Raw genomic sequence first — 18,750 nt, 5'->3', positions numbered from 1 at the left:
AAATGTTGGTATTTGGAAATTATGTTTTTCATTAATCCTATAAACTCGTAATATTTTGGAAAATTATGAATGAATTTGCTAATGGAAATGAAATGGGAGTTGCTAATGAAATCTTTTGAAAGTTTGATTAATGGAGTACATCTCCTCTTTATTCATGGATGAGTTTGGGTAGAAGAAAATCCAACAGGCTTGCTCGGGGAGCGCGACCGGCGCTCAACTGAGTGAACCAATTACTAGTTAAAGTGTTTAATGTTACCATGCCACCAGATTATGTGGTGAGAGCACCTAAGAAATGAAAGAGGATTATTGGCATCAATAAGCCGGAATATTTGATATGAAAGAAGAGCCACTCAGGTTTAGCCACTCGGGTTTATGTTAGATGATTCTTGAAACATGTTATGGTTGTGTAAAAAGGGGGTACAAGAAGAACAAATTCCCTTAGGTTGGATACGCCCATCCAGGTCTGCCGGATATGCGGGCAAAAATATTTTTGCATCATGTTGTGAGTATGCTCAGAAGCGTGTTAGGGATGGTAGATTTGGGCAATTCCAAAAGTCCATACAACGAGCTGTTGCTGCGATTGTTACTCCCGCCATGAAGGCTTGGAGGAAGACTAAGGGGAATGCTTATGATGTATGCGAAAAGGGTAAATATCAGGTAAGTGGCGTGAGTCAGTTTAGCGGACCCCATCCTCATTGTGTGAAGTGTATGAGATGTCATTCGGGGGTATGTCACTATGGTACTAATGTATGTTTTTGATGTGGAGTAGAGGGGCTTCAATTAAGGTATTGCCCTGTCAATCTAAAGTCATCAAGTAAGTCACTTCTTAGTACATCATTATGAACACCACATTATTTTTCTTGTTATATATGTACATCCATATTGAAAGGGCCTACATAAATATGGTTTTAACCAAAACATTGAATCACAAAATGTTGCATGTACCTACTCTTTGTACGAGATGCATTATTCGTGAATCCACTCTATCACAAATTCTCTTATTTATAATCTCTTGTGGAATTGAGCTATATAATTATGTCCTTGAATTGAGTTATAACTCTAGGATTAATACTTCCCACTTGCTTTCCTAAATTTCCAACAAGAGACTATACTTGATGAATTTCTTACAGAACCTTTTGATTCAAATAGATAACATCTGCTCACTTGTTCTTATGCAAGCACAATCATAAAAGTTTACCTATGTGGTATCAAATCCAATGTATAGCGGCCTAGTGTTGAGATCCTTCTTGAGCCACTATTTTTCTCTCCGGTATGTGGCTCCTATGGTTGGAACATTCACTTTACTCCTTTAGGAATAGTATCACGAATGCTTTTCACTGTTTAGTAACATAAGAGCACATATTATGAATATATTGATTTGAAATATAAGTCGTCGTATCTCCAGTCCTCTCATATAGGACCAACTATTGGCAAAGGTTAAGTTGTAAGAATGATAATAATCTCACAAGTGTTCAACTTCATTTTCATCCCCATGGGCTTGTGACAGAGATTCCTTGTGTCAGTTAATGTTAAGACCATAATGCAATTTCATGCATTTTGAAACCCATATCATATTCGGGATGCCAAAATATTCTCATTTCGAGTTGAACTAATTTTTTTTACATTCCAAAAGGTGACTGGTATCACGTACTTGGCTATTTCTCTTTGAAGCCTACTATTGCCGAACAAGGCACATATGGAATGAAATAATTGTTGTGTCCTTTTCATGACTCATTTCTTTTAAATCTCTAAATCATGAACATGGTCCCCACATTATCAATGCATACTAGGCAACTCTATGCCTCATTTGTCAAATCAATTATGTCATCACAATGATTAACCATGCCCGCGCTATTGGTAGTAACCTTCATGTCTCTTAGGATATAACCTCCTGAAATGCCCTGCTTAGCACATTGATGGATTCTTGAAAATTTCCAGCCCAATCACGGACCTCGTTGTTCCTATTTATAGTAACCTATGGGGGTTGAAGGTTCAAACATGTCAAAGAAGAAGCATCATCCCGTGATCAAATATATTAGATAGGAAATTTTATAGTCATATTCATGGTAGCACATCTTAGAGTAATTGTTGGAGGTCGCCAAAGGTTTACTTTGGGTGTTCGGCGTAGGGATTTAGAGTTGAAGAAAGTGAACGGGTTATTCTCAAGATTTTCTCTATGAATATATTAGGTGAATTGTTATGGAAGGTAAAGTATGTGTAGTCACATTAGGCCTTATGAAATCTTGAAGGAAATAGGCCAAACTACGAGTAGGATATTTCCCTATTATTGTCCTCCATGTATTCGGTGTTTCATATGTCTATGTTGAAGAAAGTAGTTGGAGACCCGACACTCATTGTTCCGGTTGAGACTATTGAGCTTAATGAGAAATTGACTTATAAAGAGATTCCAGTTTCTAATATTGATCGGCAAGTCTAAAAGTTGATAAATAAAGAAATTGCCTCCGTGACAGTGTTATGGCGAAACCAGCAGGTTGAAGAGGCTACTTGGGAAGCCGAGGAAGAAATGAAGAAGAAGTACCTTCATTTGTTTGAATAGTAATGTATTTATAAAGTTGTGTTCTACGAAAATGCTAAGAGTTACCTTCTATGAATTACGTTTAACTTGTATAGATGATGTTAAAGGTGTTCTTTTTTGGTAGTATACTGCTCGTGAGGCCTCAATTGGCATTGTTTTAATGTTATGTTGCGTCGTTGGTTCATATATATATTGTTAGGACTAGTTTTGGTGATTATCTGGCAAGTGATTAGGCCCAATTGCAGAGGACACTCTGCCGAAATTTCTGAAAAATTTGGGAGTTAGCCAAATTTTGGGGCCTTAAGGAAGTTGAAATGTTGGAAGAATATCTAAGATCTATATTAAGTCAAGAATGATTAAAGATGATGGTTAAGGTGAAATGAGAATAATACTATGACTAATAATGACTTGTAAAATATTCGAGGACGAATGTTCTTTAGTGGGGGAGAATGTAACACCCCGAAAAATTTCGAAGTGTTTTAAGACCATTAAGAAAATTGGCAGGTGCTAATTATATTAAATCGGGTATGAAAAAGACTGATAATTTGAATGATATCAATTGATCATGATAATATATATATGATGTGCATTAAGAATGGTTTATGGTCTAAGAAGAGCCCTAAGGCTAAGTCAAGTTGAAAATTATATGATGGGATAAAGTTTCAAGTGAGTTCGCACAAGACCTAACTTCAAACGAGCATAACTCTCAAGATATGAAGAGTTATATAGTTTCTAACCTATCAAATTAAATCTCTTTGAGTCTAGTTTCCAACGCCTCAAACCATTTATCATTTGGATTTGTATACAGAATGTTATGGCCATTTTACTGGACCTGTATCATATGCTTGCCCAGATGCGTGACCGAGCATATTTGAGAGTTTCTGCCTCAGGTGCGCGGCCAGATCCGTGGTCACTTGCCCAGGTGCGCGACCGCACAAGTAGGGGCCCATTAAATAACCCCAAAGATGGGTAGAGAGAGGGGCTAATTCATTTCTTCAAGACTAGGGCTTTCTCTCCACCACCCATCCGGCCAAGGCTTCCAATACACACGTAAGGTGAGTTTTTAGGATGATTTCACTTCTCAATCACTAGTTACAACAAGGTTTTGTATTGGATTCCATAGGATTTCTTCAAAATCTCAAGAACACCCCAAAAGTTGACTTTCAAGATTTGGTCTACAAGAGGTAATCTTTCACCCTTAAACCTACATGCATGGATTGTTAGTGAATAAATAAGCAAGGAATAAGTAATAGCACTTATGAGATGGTGATTGGAAGCCATAAATACTTAAACTATATTATTGGGTGTGATAGAGATATTGTAATGAGTTAATTAGTAAAATTTGGTAGATGTGAGTTCATTGATGATTATACTGGTGCTAAGAAGGTAGTTAGTGGACAAACGATGTTGTAGTATCTCTTGTTAGTCGTACGGAGGTATTGTTGGATGAAGAAATACCATTACTAGAGGTAGTTGAATACTATACACTCTAGGTGTTTGATAAAATGCCAAAATGACCAAAAACCTGGAAATATTTGCTAATATTGGTCCAATTGAATTATGTTGAAGTAGATTGAAGTTGTAAGAGTAGTTGGTGGTTTTAATATCACTAAAGAGCTCCATCAAGGTATGCTGGCTAAACTTTCTCTCTTAGAATCGAATTCCACAATGTTTCCATAAGTTTCAAAGTATAGTTTGCGTATTAAAATGTTATGTCTTTGAGTCGTGTTCCAAATGAAGGTTATGATGCCAAATTGTGTGAAAAAATCTCAATGTTCTTAAGCCTCTTAATTGCTCATATGTGTGCCTAAAGTCTTGACTAAAAATGTCTTGTGGTTGATAATCTATAAAGATGCTTGAAGATGAAATAAGTGAATTGGGGATATAGAGTGTGGCCAACGTGCCAAGAATTTAAGTTATAATTGTGGCTACTGGTGCCAATGAAATGAGAGAGTGTGATAAGGATTATGAAATGAGCCTCAACTCAACTGTTTAAAAATGATTTCAAAAATAGAATTGCCTAAAAGCATTTGTATGAAATTCATGCCCATAAGTGGCTCTTTTAACTAATGCTTTGCTTTATAAATATATCCAGTGTGATTCGAGTTCTATATACACATGTGTTGAAATTGTACGTTGTCATTTCTGGGGGAAAACATTGCAAGAATAAATGGTGTATTGATTGTTTATGATTTTTCATATGTGTTTCTATTGTTGGTTGGTATGCCTCATTCTTTGGGAAGAAACCATTTGTGTTCGAAGTTCCCATTTGAAATAGATATGAAGTATATGATTTCTGGAATATTCTATATGTTGATATTTGATGGTGATCTTTGAAATTGAAAGAGGTGAAAGTGTGGAATATAAAATACGGCCATCGTGCGAGGAATAAAGAATCTTGTGAATTGTCTAATGAGCCAATGAAGTATTGTTGTTGTGAGTGACTGGAAATACTAATGAGAATTTATACAATGTGAAAGATGTTTAGGTGAGCACAATTGTATTTATGTTACCTTTGTATGCAAATCAAATAAAAAAATATATTTTTGGGAGCATCATTAGCAAACCGAGGAAGTGTGGGTCATAAGACCCACACCTGAAACTACACGTACCGGTGTAGGGGTAGATTGTGATTATTCCCTTTATTTGGGATGAGATTGATGTGATAAAATTATTCCTCTTAATTGAAATTGAGATTTTGACTGATGTCTTCAAATAAGACACCCTAACCGATCGGGTCGTGATTGGACTCCGTGCTAAAATTACGGTGGTATTTGGTATTGATAGTAATTATGGTTGATTCTATAAGGAGATAGCCTAGCCGATCGGGTCGTGATCGGACTCCGTGCTAAAATTATGGTGGTATTGATATTAATTGTGATTGATTCTCTAAGGAGATAGCCTAGCCGATCGGGTCGTGATCGGACTCCGTGCTAACATTCCGGTGGTATTGGTATTGATAGTAATTGTGGTTGATTCTCTAAGGAGATAGCCTAGCCGATCGGGTCGTGATCGAACTCCGTGCTAAAATTACGGTGGTATTGGTAATGATAGTAATTGTGGTTGATGGCTTTAATGAGATAGCCTAACCAGTCGGGTCGTGATCGGACTCCGTGCTAAAAGTACGATGGCATTGGTATTGTGAACATTGGTCGGGTCGTGATCGGACTCCGTGCTAAAAGTACGATGGCATTAGTATTGTGAACATTGGTACTGTGAACACTGGTATTGTGAACATCAGTATTGTGAACACTGGTATTGTAAACATTGGTATTGTGAATAGTGATATTGTGAACAGTGGTATATCGGTACTAATGATCTCCCAACCAAAAAAAATTGTATATGAAGTTCATATTTTAAAAATTATTATGTTTTAACTGGACATTTGGATATTGTTGATTGTGACTTGCTATTTCTATGTGTTGCCTTTTCTTATATGGGCATTCTATGTTGAAAGAGGACTTTTAGCTATATATACTAGTGCTATTCGACGGTACTAACGTCCCTTTTGCCGGGGGCGCTGTATCTTTAATGGATGCAGGTAGCTCTACAGCAGGTAGTATTAGTCAGTGATAGCGGTACACTCTCTTCAGCTGACTTGGTGAGCCCCACTTCATTTCGGGGTCATGTATCTTTTGCTTCTCATGTACTTTGTGGTTGAGGTATAGCTGGGGCCTTGTTATCGGCATTTCCATATTTCTCTTCTGTTGTACTTAAAGGCTCCGCAGATAAGTTGTGGGTGGTATTTAATGTGGGGAATTGAATTAGAAATATTGGTATTTGGAAATCATGTTTTTCATTAATCATATAAACTCGTAATATTTTGGAAAATTATGAAAGAAGTTGATAATGGAAATGAAATGGGAGTTGCTAATGAAATATTTTGAAAGTTTGATTTATGGAATACATCTCCTCTTTATTCATGGATGAGTTTGGGTAGAAGAAAATCCAACAGGCTTGCTCGGCCGGGTTCACTCGGTTGAGCGTCGGTCGCGCTTCCCGATATTGGAGCGTGACACGGTATCAATGAGTATGCCACGACCCAAAACTAATAGTAAGTCGCGATGGCACCTAACGCCGCCGTTAGGCAAGACCACAAGTGAAGCTACAATTCAATTACCCCTTTTTAATAGAAAACAAAAGTTTTCCTGTTAAAAGAACAAAATAAGTAAGATCTCATACAACCGTACAAACTCTTTTCTCAACAAAATACCAGTGTGATAAGTACATCCACTATAGTAATAGAAAAGATAAGCACAACACTACATAAATGCTAAAATTCCCCAAAATCCGGTACCACAAGTGCATGAGTAATCTAGAAAATATACAAAACTAATACAACTACTATCTGAAAGGTAATAGATAGAAATAATAGTCAAGGTAGAAGGAGACTCCGGTGTTGCGGATCGTAGCAAGGCAAGAAGCTCACCACTAAGTCTCCATAGAAGATCGGCTACGTGCCCGTGTGACCACTAGTAGTACCTATACCAGTACCTGCACATTAGTACAGAAGTGTAGCGTGAGTACGGAAAATAATGCATACCCAGTAAGTATTTGATCTAACCTAGGAGAAATCGTGACGAGGGGTCGACTTGACACTTACTAGAGGTCAAATAATAATGAAAATACATAAAGTAGACATGGTGAGTGTACGACAATAGCAACAAAGCAAATAAAAGTAACTATAGTAATTCCATACAAGAGTGTATATCAAACCCCTAAATATGTCATAATCGGCCTTGAAGGCACTAACTTTTAGTTAGCAAACCAAATCCAGTTCCAATTATTGAGCATGAAGTCGTCGAGGTGAACAACCTGATACCATAGGAATAGTGGTACTCAGTACTGCCAAGGCGAATGGCCCGATCCCATAAGAATATTATTACCAACCTGCCGAGGCGAACGACCCGATCTCATAAGAGTATTGTTACCATCATGCCGAGGTGAACGACCCGATCGCATAAGAGTAATTTATTTCACTACTGAGGTGAATAGACCGATCCCATAAGAGTAGAGAAATTTACCTCGCTCACAGAAACACTTGAGAGATGAGAAGACACAGATTTATAGTTTATCAAGTATTTCCGAATTCTCTAAAGTAAGAAACTAAGTCGATATCTCCCTGGAATTGTTCATGACTAAGATATGAGATTTTCATGGGATGGTACTGGAAGTTGCAGTATATCTGTATCATTGCTAAATCTGTATTCCAGTATCAGAAAGGTTAGAAAATAATCTTCAGATTCACAGAAGGTCTCTTCAGAGTGGGTATCTCGGTTGCAGCATTGTTGGGTGCTCTGGAGGAAATATAGTGGTTTATGGGTTTTCGGGCAACGTGGTTCGTACTAGGATCTTCCGCAGCGAGCTTTGACTTAGGATCATCGTGTACTGATAAGGGAAAGTGTTAACCTAAAGACAAGTCGAGGAGGATTAGAAGAAATGGGTCAGCTTGGTGGTGTTGGGTCAGCATAGAAACAAAGGTAACTGGTCTTTTTGTGTGGTAATGCTTCACTAGCATTCTGTGGCAATACTCTTAGGTTTGATGGCTTGCATGACTTATTTGAGTTGGGGAAGTTCAGTTCTAATGGCTTGGTGATGTGCGGACTGGCCTCGAAGAGTTCTTGATAGTGTCGACCACAACTTGAGCTAGATGTCTGCTACTGGCATAAGGAACGTGTTGCATATTATGGTTTTTGCCTGGATGGGGCCACGAGTTCTAGATAGCATAGACGATTTCAGATGTTTAGAAGAATGATAGTATTATTTGATACCACCTAAGAAGGGTGCGCACTCTAGAAGGCGCATTGTGTTTCGACTTGCGGATTTTTGACTGGTATTACGGTAATCACCTGGTTGATCGACTGTTGATGTCCTGACTTTGATTTGTGGTATGAAAAAATTATAGAAGTACTTCTCGTGGGCTTCTCTTATGTGAGAAATATGTCAGTTATTTGAGTGGTGTAGTTATGATCAGATATGGAGATTCTAGTATTCTAGGGATTTGAAGACTAAAGGGTTCTTGGGGCAGATTGTTCCATGGTTGTGAACGGTGAAGATATATTAAGAGGTTGGCAACTGATGGTATGTATTATAGATATGTTATTGTGGGCTTTTCGGAGGCTATCTACCTACTTCATAAGGATCAGAATTGATTTGGAGGCTACTTGTAGGTCTAATAAGGATGTGTGTTCTAAATTTGGCCGGATTTATCTACTCAACACAGTTATTATGGAGGAGTATGTTATCGGTTAGTGTGAATCACATTTGTGTTCTGATATGTCTTATGTGTTACTCTCCTATGCTGCGATGGGTTGTGATATGTTGGTTATCTACACACCGATGCGGTTATGTTTGGGCGTTGTAGCAAAATTCGAGTGAGATTGCTCTTGGGGTGTTGAATGGTTGATTGTGCCTTGGATATGGTCTTCCTGTTTTTGGTATATAGTGATATCCATATCTCTAATTATGGTCACGCGCTTCGTGTGTTTGATGTTGATATGCTTATGGTTGTTGATTGTGAGTATCATGGCTCGACGTATTCCAGGTGAAGCGGTGTCGGATTGGGTCATGCATCGCAGCAGCGTTATGCTAGGATGTGATCCTTTATGCTTATTTCGTGTGTTATGTTTCCCCTTGTGTGGTGGATTGATAGCATTACGCTTCGTGGTGGTATCTGTTGAGCTGGCGAGATGGTTTCTTTATTTCCATTCTCTTTCCATTATTGGGTATATTTGAGTTATTATTCGTTGGTGCACAGATTGCATGGTATGTGGCTCTAAGTAGGATTTTGACAAGTCGGTCGAGTAGCTTGTACTAGATGAGATGAGGTTATTGGGCCTGAAATGAGTGCCATCAGATTTGATTAAGGTATGTTTGCAAGAATTGTGTTACTAGTCAGCTTAGATTTTGGCTATGGTTCTTATCGGGTAAGAGAGCTCCACGACTTGTTAATCTGATGGATGGTTATGAGTTTTGGTATGTTTCTTTCATCATTGGCAGTGTACGAAGGTTCATAACAAGATTTTAGTTGATATGAGGTTTGTTACCGGTGTCGGGTTGGTTATCGAGCAACTATTGCGGTCGAAAGTTATTGCTATGAGTATTTGAGTTATGTGGTATATCATGTGATTAAGTCTTGAGATATGGTTATAGATTGATACAGTTTGTTCAGAGTTATACGGTGCATAGATGCAAGAATCAAGTCATATAATGAGTTCCGGATGTTGGGGATTTGGGTTTTAAGGTTTATGGACTAAGGTTGAAGTAAGGATCCTCTGTTAGATGGTGTTGTCTGGCTTATATGGGTTGGGGTGACGTGGGATCATCCATGGTTATGTGTATGGTGAGGGTATATGGCGCTTTGATGGTTTTGGAACGACTCTTGGCACGTTCGAGGACGAACGTATGTTTAAGTGGGGGAGAATGTAATAACCCGACCAGTCATTTTGAGCTTTAGCGTTCTATTCAGTGGTTGAGACTTTGAGTACCTTCGTATTATGTATTATGATTGTGTGTATGGTTGGTTTCAGTTTTCAAGTGGTTCGGGATTGATTTGGGAGAATGATTCTCGTTTTAGAAGCTTTAAGTTAGAAAAGTTGACTAATATTTGACTTTTGGGTAAACGGACTCAAAATCGGGTTTTAATTATTCCAATAAGTTTGTATGATGATTTTGGACATGTCCACAAAGTTTGGTTAAATTCTGATGAGTTTTGGATAAGTTTGGTTGTATGGTGATTGTTTTTGGTTTCAACGTCGATTTGAGCATAAATGTTACCATATTGAGCAAACGGTCTTTGATTCATGTTTCGACTAAATCATTATATATGTATCGTAATTTTGGAACCATAGCAACTGAAATCATCAAGTTTCGACATCGTATGAGGAATTTATGGTCATTTTACTATGAATTGGGTTGCTAGATTTTTCAGATTAATTATGAAATTGCCACTGAATTTATATTTAAAAATCTGCACTATTCCCAAATATTGAAACCAGCATATCTCCTTCATTATAAGATCAAATGGAGTGATTCAAAAGCCTAACTTGACTGAAATTTTAGGAGGCATCAAAAGCGAGTTTCAGGATCGTTTGGCACAAGAAACAAGGCTGCACAACTAGGTGTTTTTGGCTATTAATGTTGTTGGAGTTTTTCTCATCTTGAAAGTTTGAGATTGGGAGAATTCAAGGATGTTCTTCAATTTTCTTCCATGGGGTAAGGTATAAATCATAATCTAAGTATTTTTCTTTGATTCATTCCCTTAGTTTAAACTTTAATCCATGATTTTAATTGAAAACTCAATTAATTCTTTAAATCAAGACCTTGGGTTATGTCCTAAATTTTAAAAATTAAAAATGCGTTAGAGGCGTTTATTTCCCGATTTCTTTTAGAGTTTTGTTCTCCTATATTAGGAGAACAACATACTCGAATTTGGCAAGTTTTGGAGGAGCATTTTCGACAGATATGAGACCCAACTAGTGTGGGTTGGACTCTTGGGCTATGAATACCCAAGAACGATATTTTGGCGAATTAGTTGAGCTATCGGACTCTGATTGAGTCAGTTTTTGTTCGTGTAAGCTTGTATTGGTTCGGGCTTCGCTCAGGTAAGCTTGGATTAAGAATCCAAGGTGATCTCAGTGTTGACATTTTGGAAAAAATATAAAGATCATAGCTTTATTTATTGTAATTGGTTTCTCTTGCATTGTTTGATGTTATTAAATTATTTTTGATTAGATTTGAGCTTTGTGGGGGCAAATTTTAGGGCGAAAGATATTCCGGAGGGTTGAGCTGGCCTTGTTGAGGTAATTATCTTGCCTAACTTTGTGTGGGGGAAACTACCCCTTAGGATTTGGGTTGATTGTGCTATTTGTGTTATGTGAAAGCCGTGTACGCAAGGTGACGAGTGGGTACACAGGCTATATGTGGTATTTGACCGGTTTAGATTAACTAGACTCTTTTTATACCTTTAATTGAATTGTCATAACATATTATATCTCTCATTGTTAATCTACTCTTACATGCTCTATTTGACGTTGTTAGCACTTGTTTTACCTCTTACTTGCCATTTTGCTCTTATATGCTTTAGTTGAAGTTATTTCCTTCCTTATTGTCTTGTTACCTCTTAATTGTTGAATCACTTTTAATTGAGGTTGTTATTTCGTGGAATATCATCTTGTTGAGTTAATGGAATTGAAGTTGTAATAGCCGTTATCATATTGAGGCGAAGTTGTTAATTGTTGAGATACCTTTTATTGTTGAGCATTCTCATTCATTTTGTTATTGTTGAAATTCTTGTACACATTGTGCTTGAGCCATGGGCTATTTGTTGCGGAAATATTGGTGTTATTGACTTTGTGGCAAGTTGTGGCATATGCGTACTTGTGGTGCGAGTTGTGATTGTGTTGTGATATCGATACGCATGCGGTGATATAAGGCTAGGGGTTTATACGCATGCGGTGAGATAAGGTGGGCTGATATGCGTGTTTCTAGTAGGGGAACTACTTGAAGCCACGCGGTGAGATAAGGTGGGCTAAAACGCATGTAGCTATTTCGGGAAAAATAATTGTCAAAACTAAATGTAAGGCTCACGCAGTAATATAAGGAAAGATTGTGATTGGAATTGTGTAATGTGAATATGAGACGTACCTCGGTTGTGATTTTCATTGTACATTTCATGTTGGAACAACTTGTTGATTTGAGGTCATTGTTCTTCCTTCAATCATTCATCCACATTTTAATTGTGTTTGGTTATTCGTTGTTATCTTGGTGTTGGAATGATTTTGGTTTCTTGTGTGAGTCATGCATTCTACGTGATTTTTTGTGTTGCTTTAACATGCCAATCTGTGCCTCCATTATAACTTGGTGAATTGATTGTCAATGTGAATTTAATTGTGTGGAGTCACTATATCCTATTCTGTTGAGTTGTTGGTAACATAATGGTTTAAATAAAAGAATTATTAACATGCTTTATTCTATGTGCCTGTTAAGATAGAACTCGTTATCTCACTCGGTGCCTTATTATTCTAAATGGTTATCGCACTTTCACTATAATTGGGTTCTCAAATTATACTCATCACCCTGTTAGATATTTACTTTATTTAAAATTTTTATCATATTTTTCTTTAACAAATTCTATTTTAATTCGTTAATTTAATTTATGTTTTGCTTTGTTTAAAAGTGACACTTTTACTCAATTTTATTGATTTTTAAACTAAACCCATCTTATACCCTGTTTCATATAAATTGTATATTATTTTACTTTATTTAATTTCTAAAATAAACTCATTATTTCATTTGATACCTTACTTTATTCAAGATTGTTATTATATTTTATGGTGTCTAAATATTCTTTCATTCATCTAAATTAATATTTATCATGGTTGCAAAATACATGGTAGCACGTGGGCTTTGCCATGCGAAGGTGATTGTTATTTTGGGCACGAGGTGCCATATATGTAAGATTTGGAAATTATGGTTCTTAACTTGTGATTTATGAGGTGTGGTGCCTCAGGGTAATTCTTGTTGTAAGTCCATGCGTTGGGAGCAATTTAATTATTTGAGTTGTCATCTATTTTTTTCGTTATTTGAGCTCATTTAAATCTCATCGGTGTTCTGATTATGTTGTTTCTTTATTACTTCTTTACTACCTGCTGCCATTTATGTTTCTATTACTTCATTGTTGGTTGTAAATCAATATTTTTTCCGATATTGGTCTTATATTGATGTTCTTTCCATTGTTAGCTTATGTATATCTTGAACAGGTTTCTATGTCTAGCATGTGTCTTGACCTGGCCTCGTCACTACTCTACCGAGGTTAGGCTTGATACTTGCTGGGTATCGTTGTGGTGTACTCATTCTACGCTTCTGTACATTTTTGTGCAGATCCAGGTATTCTGATTGTGTTGTTGAGAGCTGCATCTGCGCGGAGGGAGACTTAAAGGTATACCTGCTTGACGTTCGCATGTCTCGGAGTCACCATCTTACTTCATTATGCTACTGTTAAATTATAATTCAAAACAATATTGTTGTTTAGAAATTCTAGTGTGTTTTAGTAGTGCTTATGACTTCGTACTACCGGTTTTGGAAAATGTATAAATATTGGTCGCTTGCGGCTATGTATGTCATTTAATAGTTTATGATAAATGATTAAATAGTTCAATTCTATTATTAAATCAGCATGTGTTACGCTTACATAGTGTTAGAGACTAGGTGTCGTCACGACATCCTAAGGTGGGAAATTAGGGTCGTGACATACAAGGTTAGGCAAGAGACTTACCTCGATTCTAAGTCCTCAATCCGGCTCTTCAACCCCACTAGAACTCCCCAAACGACGCCGAGGACTCCAAAACTAATCAAAAGTCGTATAAAATGATAAATATATGCTCAAAAGTTTATAATTTAGCTATTAGAGTAATTACCCAACCTAATTTGGAAGATTCCTAAAATTCACCCTCGGGTCCACGCGCCTGAATTCCAGAAATTTTCGAGTATAAATATTACCCATGACCTCCCGAACTCAAATATATAATTTATTCCAATTTCCACAACCAAATCCATGATCAAATCTAAATTTTACTTAAACCCTAGATTCTCCACAAAATTTCACAAGTTTCACTAATTTCTCATGTTTAATCCACCTATAATTCGCATATTTAACTTAAAAATGGGTGGAGTTTACTTACCTTGTGATGTTGATGAGAATCACCCACAAAAGTGCTCTCAAAATTGCCCAAGACTAAGTAAAAGTGTGAAAAATAGGCTAAGTCCCGAATTAAATACACTCACTGCGCAGTCAAAAAGCCGCATATGCGATCCCCCACAACCTCCAGCCTTCTCACTTCTGCGGACGGAGACATGCTTCTGCGAGTCCGCTTCTGTAGACTCCCTCCGCTTCTGTGGACTTCCTTTGCTCCTGCAATCTCTGCCAGCCGGCCAACTTTCGCACTGCGGAGCCTCTATCGCATCTGCGGCCACCCAGCTCCAGCCAAAGTTCGCTTCTAGCACCAATGGGCCGCTTCTGCGTGCTCGCACCTGCGGCTATTTCCTCGTAGGTGCGATTGCACCAGATCTGAAGCCACCAGCAGTTCCCAAGTCCAAAACTAAGTCCGATTCCAATCCGATTTACACCCGAGGCCTTTTGGGATCCCATCCAACTTCACCAACGCATACATCAACATGATACAAACTAAGTTGAGGCCTCAAACCTTGTCAAACAACATCAAAACTACGAATTGACGGTCAAAACCTTTCATTAAATTTTCAAACATTCAAACTTCCCCGAACGCGTCTGAATTATGCTTACACTACTCGGATGACACCAAAATTTGCGTACAAGTCATAAATCATCATACAGACCTATTCCTAGGATCAAAATCTCAAATGAACCTTGATAACACCAAAGTCTACTCCAAACCAAATTTAAAGAACTAGAAAACCTTCAATAAACCAACTTTCCACATTAAGCGCTAAAATGCTCTCGGATTACCCGAAAACCGATACGAACATACGTCCAAGTCCAAAATCATCATACGAACCTATTGGAACCTTTAAATCCCAATTACGGAGTCGTTTATCCAAAATTTTGACTCAAATAAAACTTGGCCACCTTATGCCACTATTAAGGAACTAAGTGATCCGAATTCAACCCGAATCCTTCCAAACCTAAACCAACCATCCCCATAAGTCATAAAATAGTAAAAGCACATACATGAAGTCTTAATTAGGAGAACATGGGATCTAGAAAGTAAAATAACTGGTCGGATTGTTACAGCGCACATGGACTGCCTTCCCTTTAACTGATAATGTCATCCTCCTGGTCCCGAAGTAATGTGCACTATTCATGGAGTGCACAGATACATGAGGCAAAATAGAACCTTATGAGTCAGTTTTAGGACCTTGAACTATCATAGTCAATAACTCTGACGGATCCAACATGACTTCTGCCTCCAATTCTACAAACTCATCCCCTTCTTCTACTTCCATATAAAAGAATTGCCTCTTCTTCTTACATATATGTCCCACAGTGTATTTCTCATCACAATGGAAACACAACCTTTTGCTTCTCGTTTCTTCCATTTCAGCACTAGTCAAGAACTTAGGATTTTTATAAGGTGGTTTAGAGCTACTCGAATAAGAATGTTGGTGTTTTGGAAAAGTTTGGTTGGGTTTAGATAAAGGCTGGTTATATCCTTAAGGAGAAGAGTTTACAGGATGAAATCTTGGAATATTTCTGGGGGTAGGAAGAATAGGGTTAATAGAGAAAACTTGTTTCTGAACTTTCAAGGTTTGTTCTTGAATTCTGGCCAAGCTAATGGCCTTGGCCAAGGATCTAGGACCTAACATCTTAACAAGTAGGCCAATTTCTGGTTTTAACCCTCTTAAAAAATAACTAACAACATACTCCTCTTGCAATTCAACTCTATTGAGTAATTCATCAAAATTATCAATATAATCTTGAACAGAAGTTACTTGCCTGAGATTCTTAAAATCATCCATAGGATCATCAAATAGTTCTGCACCAAATCTGGCATAAAGGCATCTGACATACTCTCCCCATCGAGGCCCTTCTCTAGTCATCCTAGATTTCATGAAGCTTTGGTGCCACTGAAGTGTCCTGCCCTCTAACTTGCAAGAAGCCAGTTTGACCTTGGATCCTTCAGGAGTTTCGTCCACATCGAAGAACTTCTCGTATTTATAAAACCAATTCTTCAACCCAGTTCCATTGAATCTGGAAATAGCAACATCAATTTGATAGTTCCTGACATGATTTTGATTTTCAGTAGATCTGGGTACTCGAGCTTCAAGCATTTCCTCATCTCTGCCTAACACTGGACCATTAGGTGCAGGATTTTCCCCATTGTTGATCATCATTCTTCTGATTTCCTCCAAAGCCTGCGCAAATCTTGTCTCAATAGAATTTGTCAATTCTATGACAGAATTGACTACAGTCTCCACATATCCTTTGAGAGCATCAACGTCTTTGTGTAATTCAGCCATTCGAGTACTGGGATCGTCCATTTCCAGTCCAATGAATCATCAACTCTGATACCAGAATTACGAGCTAAGAAAAAGAAGGAAGAGAGACCTAAAGAGTAAAATTGGGAAGAATTGCTCTTGAACAAAATCTCTAGAACTCAATTGGAGTTTGAGTGTTGGTGAAAGAAGAGAAAGAGAGAAGAAACTTTATTGATCTTATTCCAAAACAGATGCTTACAATCACAGAGATACGTCTCTATATACTTGTACAATTGGAGGAAAAAGTAGTTATAACTAACTAACAGAAAGTGTCACGTGCAGTCCACCCTCCTCTAACTAACTTTAACGACCTATTGAATTATATTCTAATATTGAAATTCTGAATTAGAAGGTAAGCTACTAGGATCGTAACATTATACATAATTATATACTATTACAATACTTTATATATATATATATATAATGACGGAAGAATTTATAATAAAATATAATATTAATATACTAGAATACCATTATCATTTATACACTATTATAAATACCATCACTATACTGTGTGTGTATATACATTTATATAAATTACATACTATTTGTAATACCCTGTATAAATGCATGGCTATAATTTTGGGGTGAAAGTACGTCAGCAACGTATCACATCAGACCAAACAAAATAGGGAATAATATATTTAATAGTAGTGTTTTATGGCAGAATATTTTGGAATTGATATATTTAATAGAGTGTTTTCTTGGTAGAAGGAATCTTGGTTGGAATTTGATTGCGCCCAGCTAAGATTCTATTATGGAATGTAAAATTTCATGTGCTATGTTTGTTAATTGATTGATGCTACTAGAATTTTGTAAAATAAATAAATAAATCTTGCCCAATTATATTTTTTTGGAATCTTACATAAATGTCCCAAATAAGTCCCAACTTACCAACATCTAGACATTAATCATATACTTGCCAAAACTAGACAAACATATATAAAAATTTAAAACCCAAATAAATGAGATTTTTTCTTTCCAAAAATCATACGCAAAGATCTCTTTCCATATTTTAAAGCGTGATTAGTAACATTAGATGCAAGACGGAAAGGAAATTTTATGAATGAGGTAGCAAATAAGGTGATGAAATATAAAAAAGTATATATAAAAGTTTCCAAAAATCTAAGCAAAAGAGGACCTTTTTCAATGGGTATGGTTGAAATTCATTGAAAACATATAGATGAGTCCATATACAAAATTTGAGGAAGATTGGAGGTGATTTGGACTGATTTGGTATCAAAATTCACCGTTAAAATCAAGTTCAAAAAATCCTTTTGCGGCACATGTATCAAACATGTATCACGCATGTATCTCATACACATGTATACATGGATATACATGTGATACACATTTGATATAAATATGACACATATATGATACACAATTGATACACAGTGTGATACACATATCATTGTTTTTCATGTTCATCTTCAACTTCGAATTTTCAATTCAAACTACCTCAAAACTCCACCAAATCATCCCAAAACTGAGATTCAAGCTCGTTAATATGTACCAAATCTATTCTAATAACACCCACTCAAAAGAAAATAAAAATTTGACCTTTTTTTGCTACAAATAGCTAATTGGCTAATATTAATAATATTTTATGAATTGACCAATTTTTGTAATAAGCTACTTATAAATTGACATAACTGGTAGTTTTTCAATTATTTGGCCAGGCAACTTATTTGCAGAATGCTAATATTGGAATTTTTACCTATCTATACTATATATAAAACTTATTTACCATCCCTAATCAAGTTTTAACTTAATTAAATGGTCATATACAATTTATCAATTATATACAAATTAGTTTTAAATGAGTCGTGCTTGATTGTAGCCCAATAATTTAGTAAATCCCCCAATCATAGTACTTTTTCCCTCTTTCTCTCTTTAAAATCAACCCTCTTTCTACACCGATTCTACACAATTTTTTTTATTCTAAAGCTTATAATTTTCTCTAACAATGGCGAAGAAAGGGATTAATTTTTTATCGATCTGAATTTTGTCATGGCTGGAGTTTGGATCTTTTCAGGACTTCCCCTTTTCTTGTTGGCGTTCTGATAGAGGACTAAAGCAGTTGGATATTAATTATTTGGCTCGATTGGTCGAATTAAAATTGTCAATCAATAAATTTTGGAGGTGTTTGACTCTCCACAATTGACAACCATTAAAAAAGTTTCAAAACCTTGATTTCG

The 18,750-nt window shown here is 36.7% G+C and overlaps 1 protein-coding gene across 1 annotated transcript; it reads right to left on the bottom strand.

Annotated features, from left to right (window-relative positions):
- Positions 1 to 6,712: 6,712 nt before the first annotated feature.
- Positions 6,713 to 16,724, bottom strand: LOC117275042 (uncharacterized). The gene is made up of 2 exons (XM_033654395.2): positions 16,008 to 16,724; positions 6,713 to 7,030 (listed from the first exon to the last, which is right to left on the bottom strand). The coding sequence occupies exons 1-2, from the start codon at positions 16,550 to 16,552 to the stop codon at positions 7,009 to 7,011; spliced, it is 567 nt and encodes a 188-aa protein (XP_033510286.1). The 5' UTR covers positions 16,553 to 16,724; the 3' UTR covers positions 6,713 to 7,008.
- Positions 16,725 to 18,750: the final 2,026 nt, after the last annotated feature.

This window comes from Nicotiana tomentosiformis, chromosome 1 (genome assembly GCF_000390325.3).
Source record: "Nicotiana tomentosiformis chromosome 1, ASM39032v3, whole genome shotgun sequence".
Lineage (NCBI taxonomy): Eukaryota > Viridiplantae > Streptophyta > Magnoliopsida > Solanales > Solanaceae > Nicotiana > Nicotiana tomentosiformis.
The sequence above is the reverse complement of the archived record's forward strand: the minus strand, read 5'-3'. Positions and strand labels throughout refer to the sequence as shown.

What these genes read in the sequence shown, in the direction of transcription:
- LOC117275042 (XM_033654395.2), bottom strand. Translation starts at nt 16,552, where the DNA reads ATGGACGATCCCAGTACTCGAATGGCTGAATTACACAAAGACGTTGAT. An exon ending in GATGATTTTAAGAATCTCAG is followed by an intron (nt 7,031 to 16,007) that starts GCAAGTAACTTC and finishes ACTAATGTGCAG; the next exon opens with GTACTGGTATAGGTACTACT.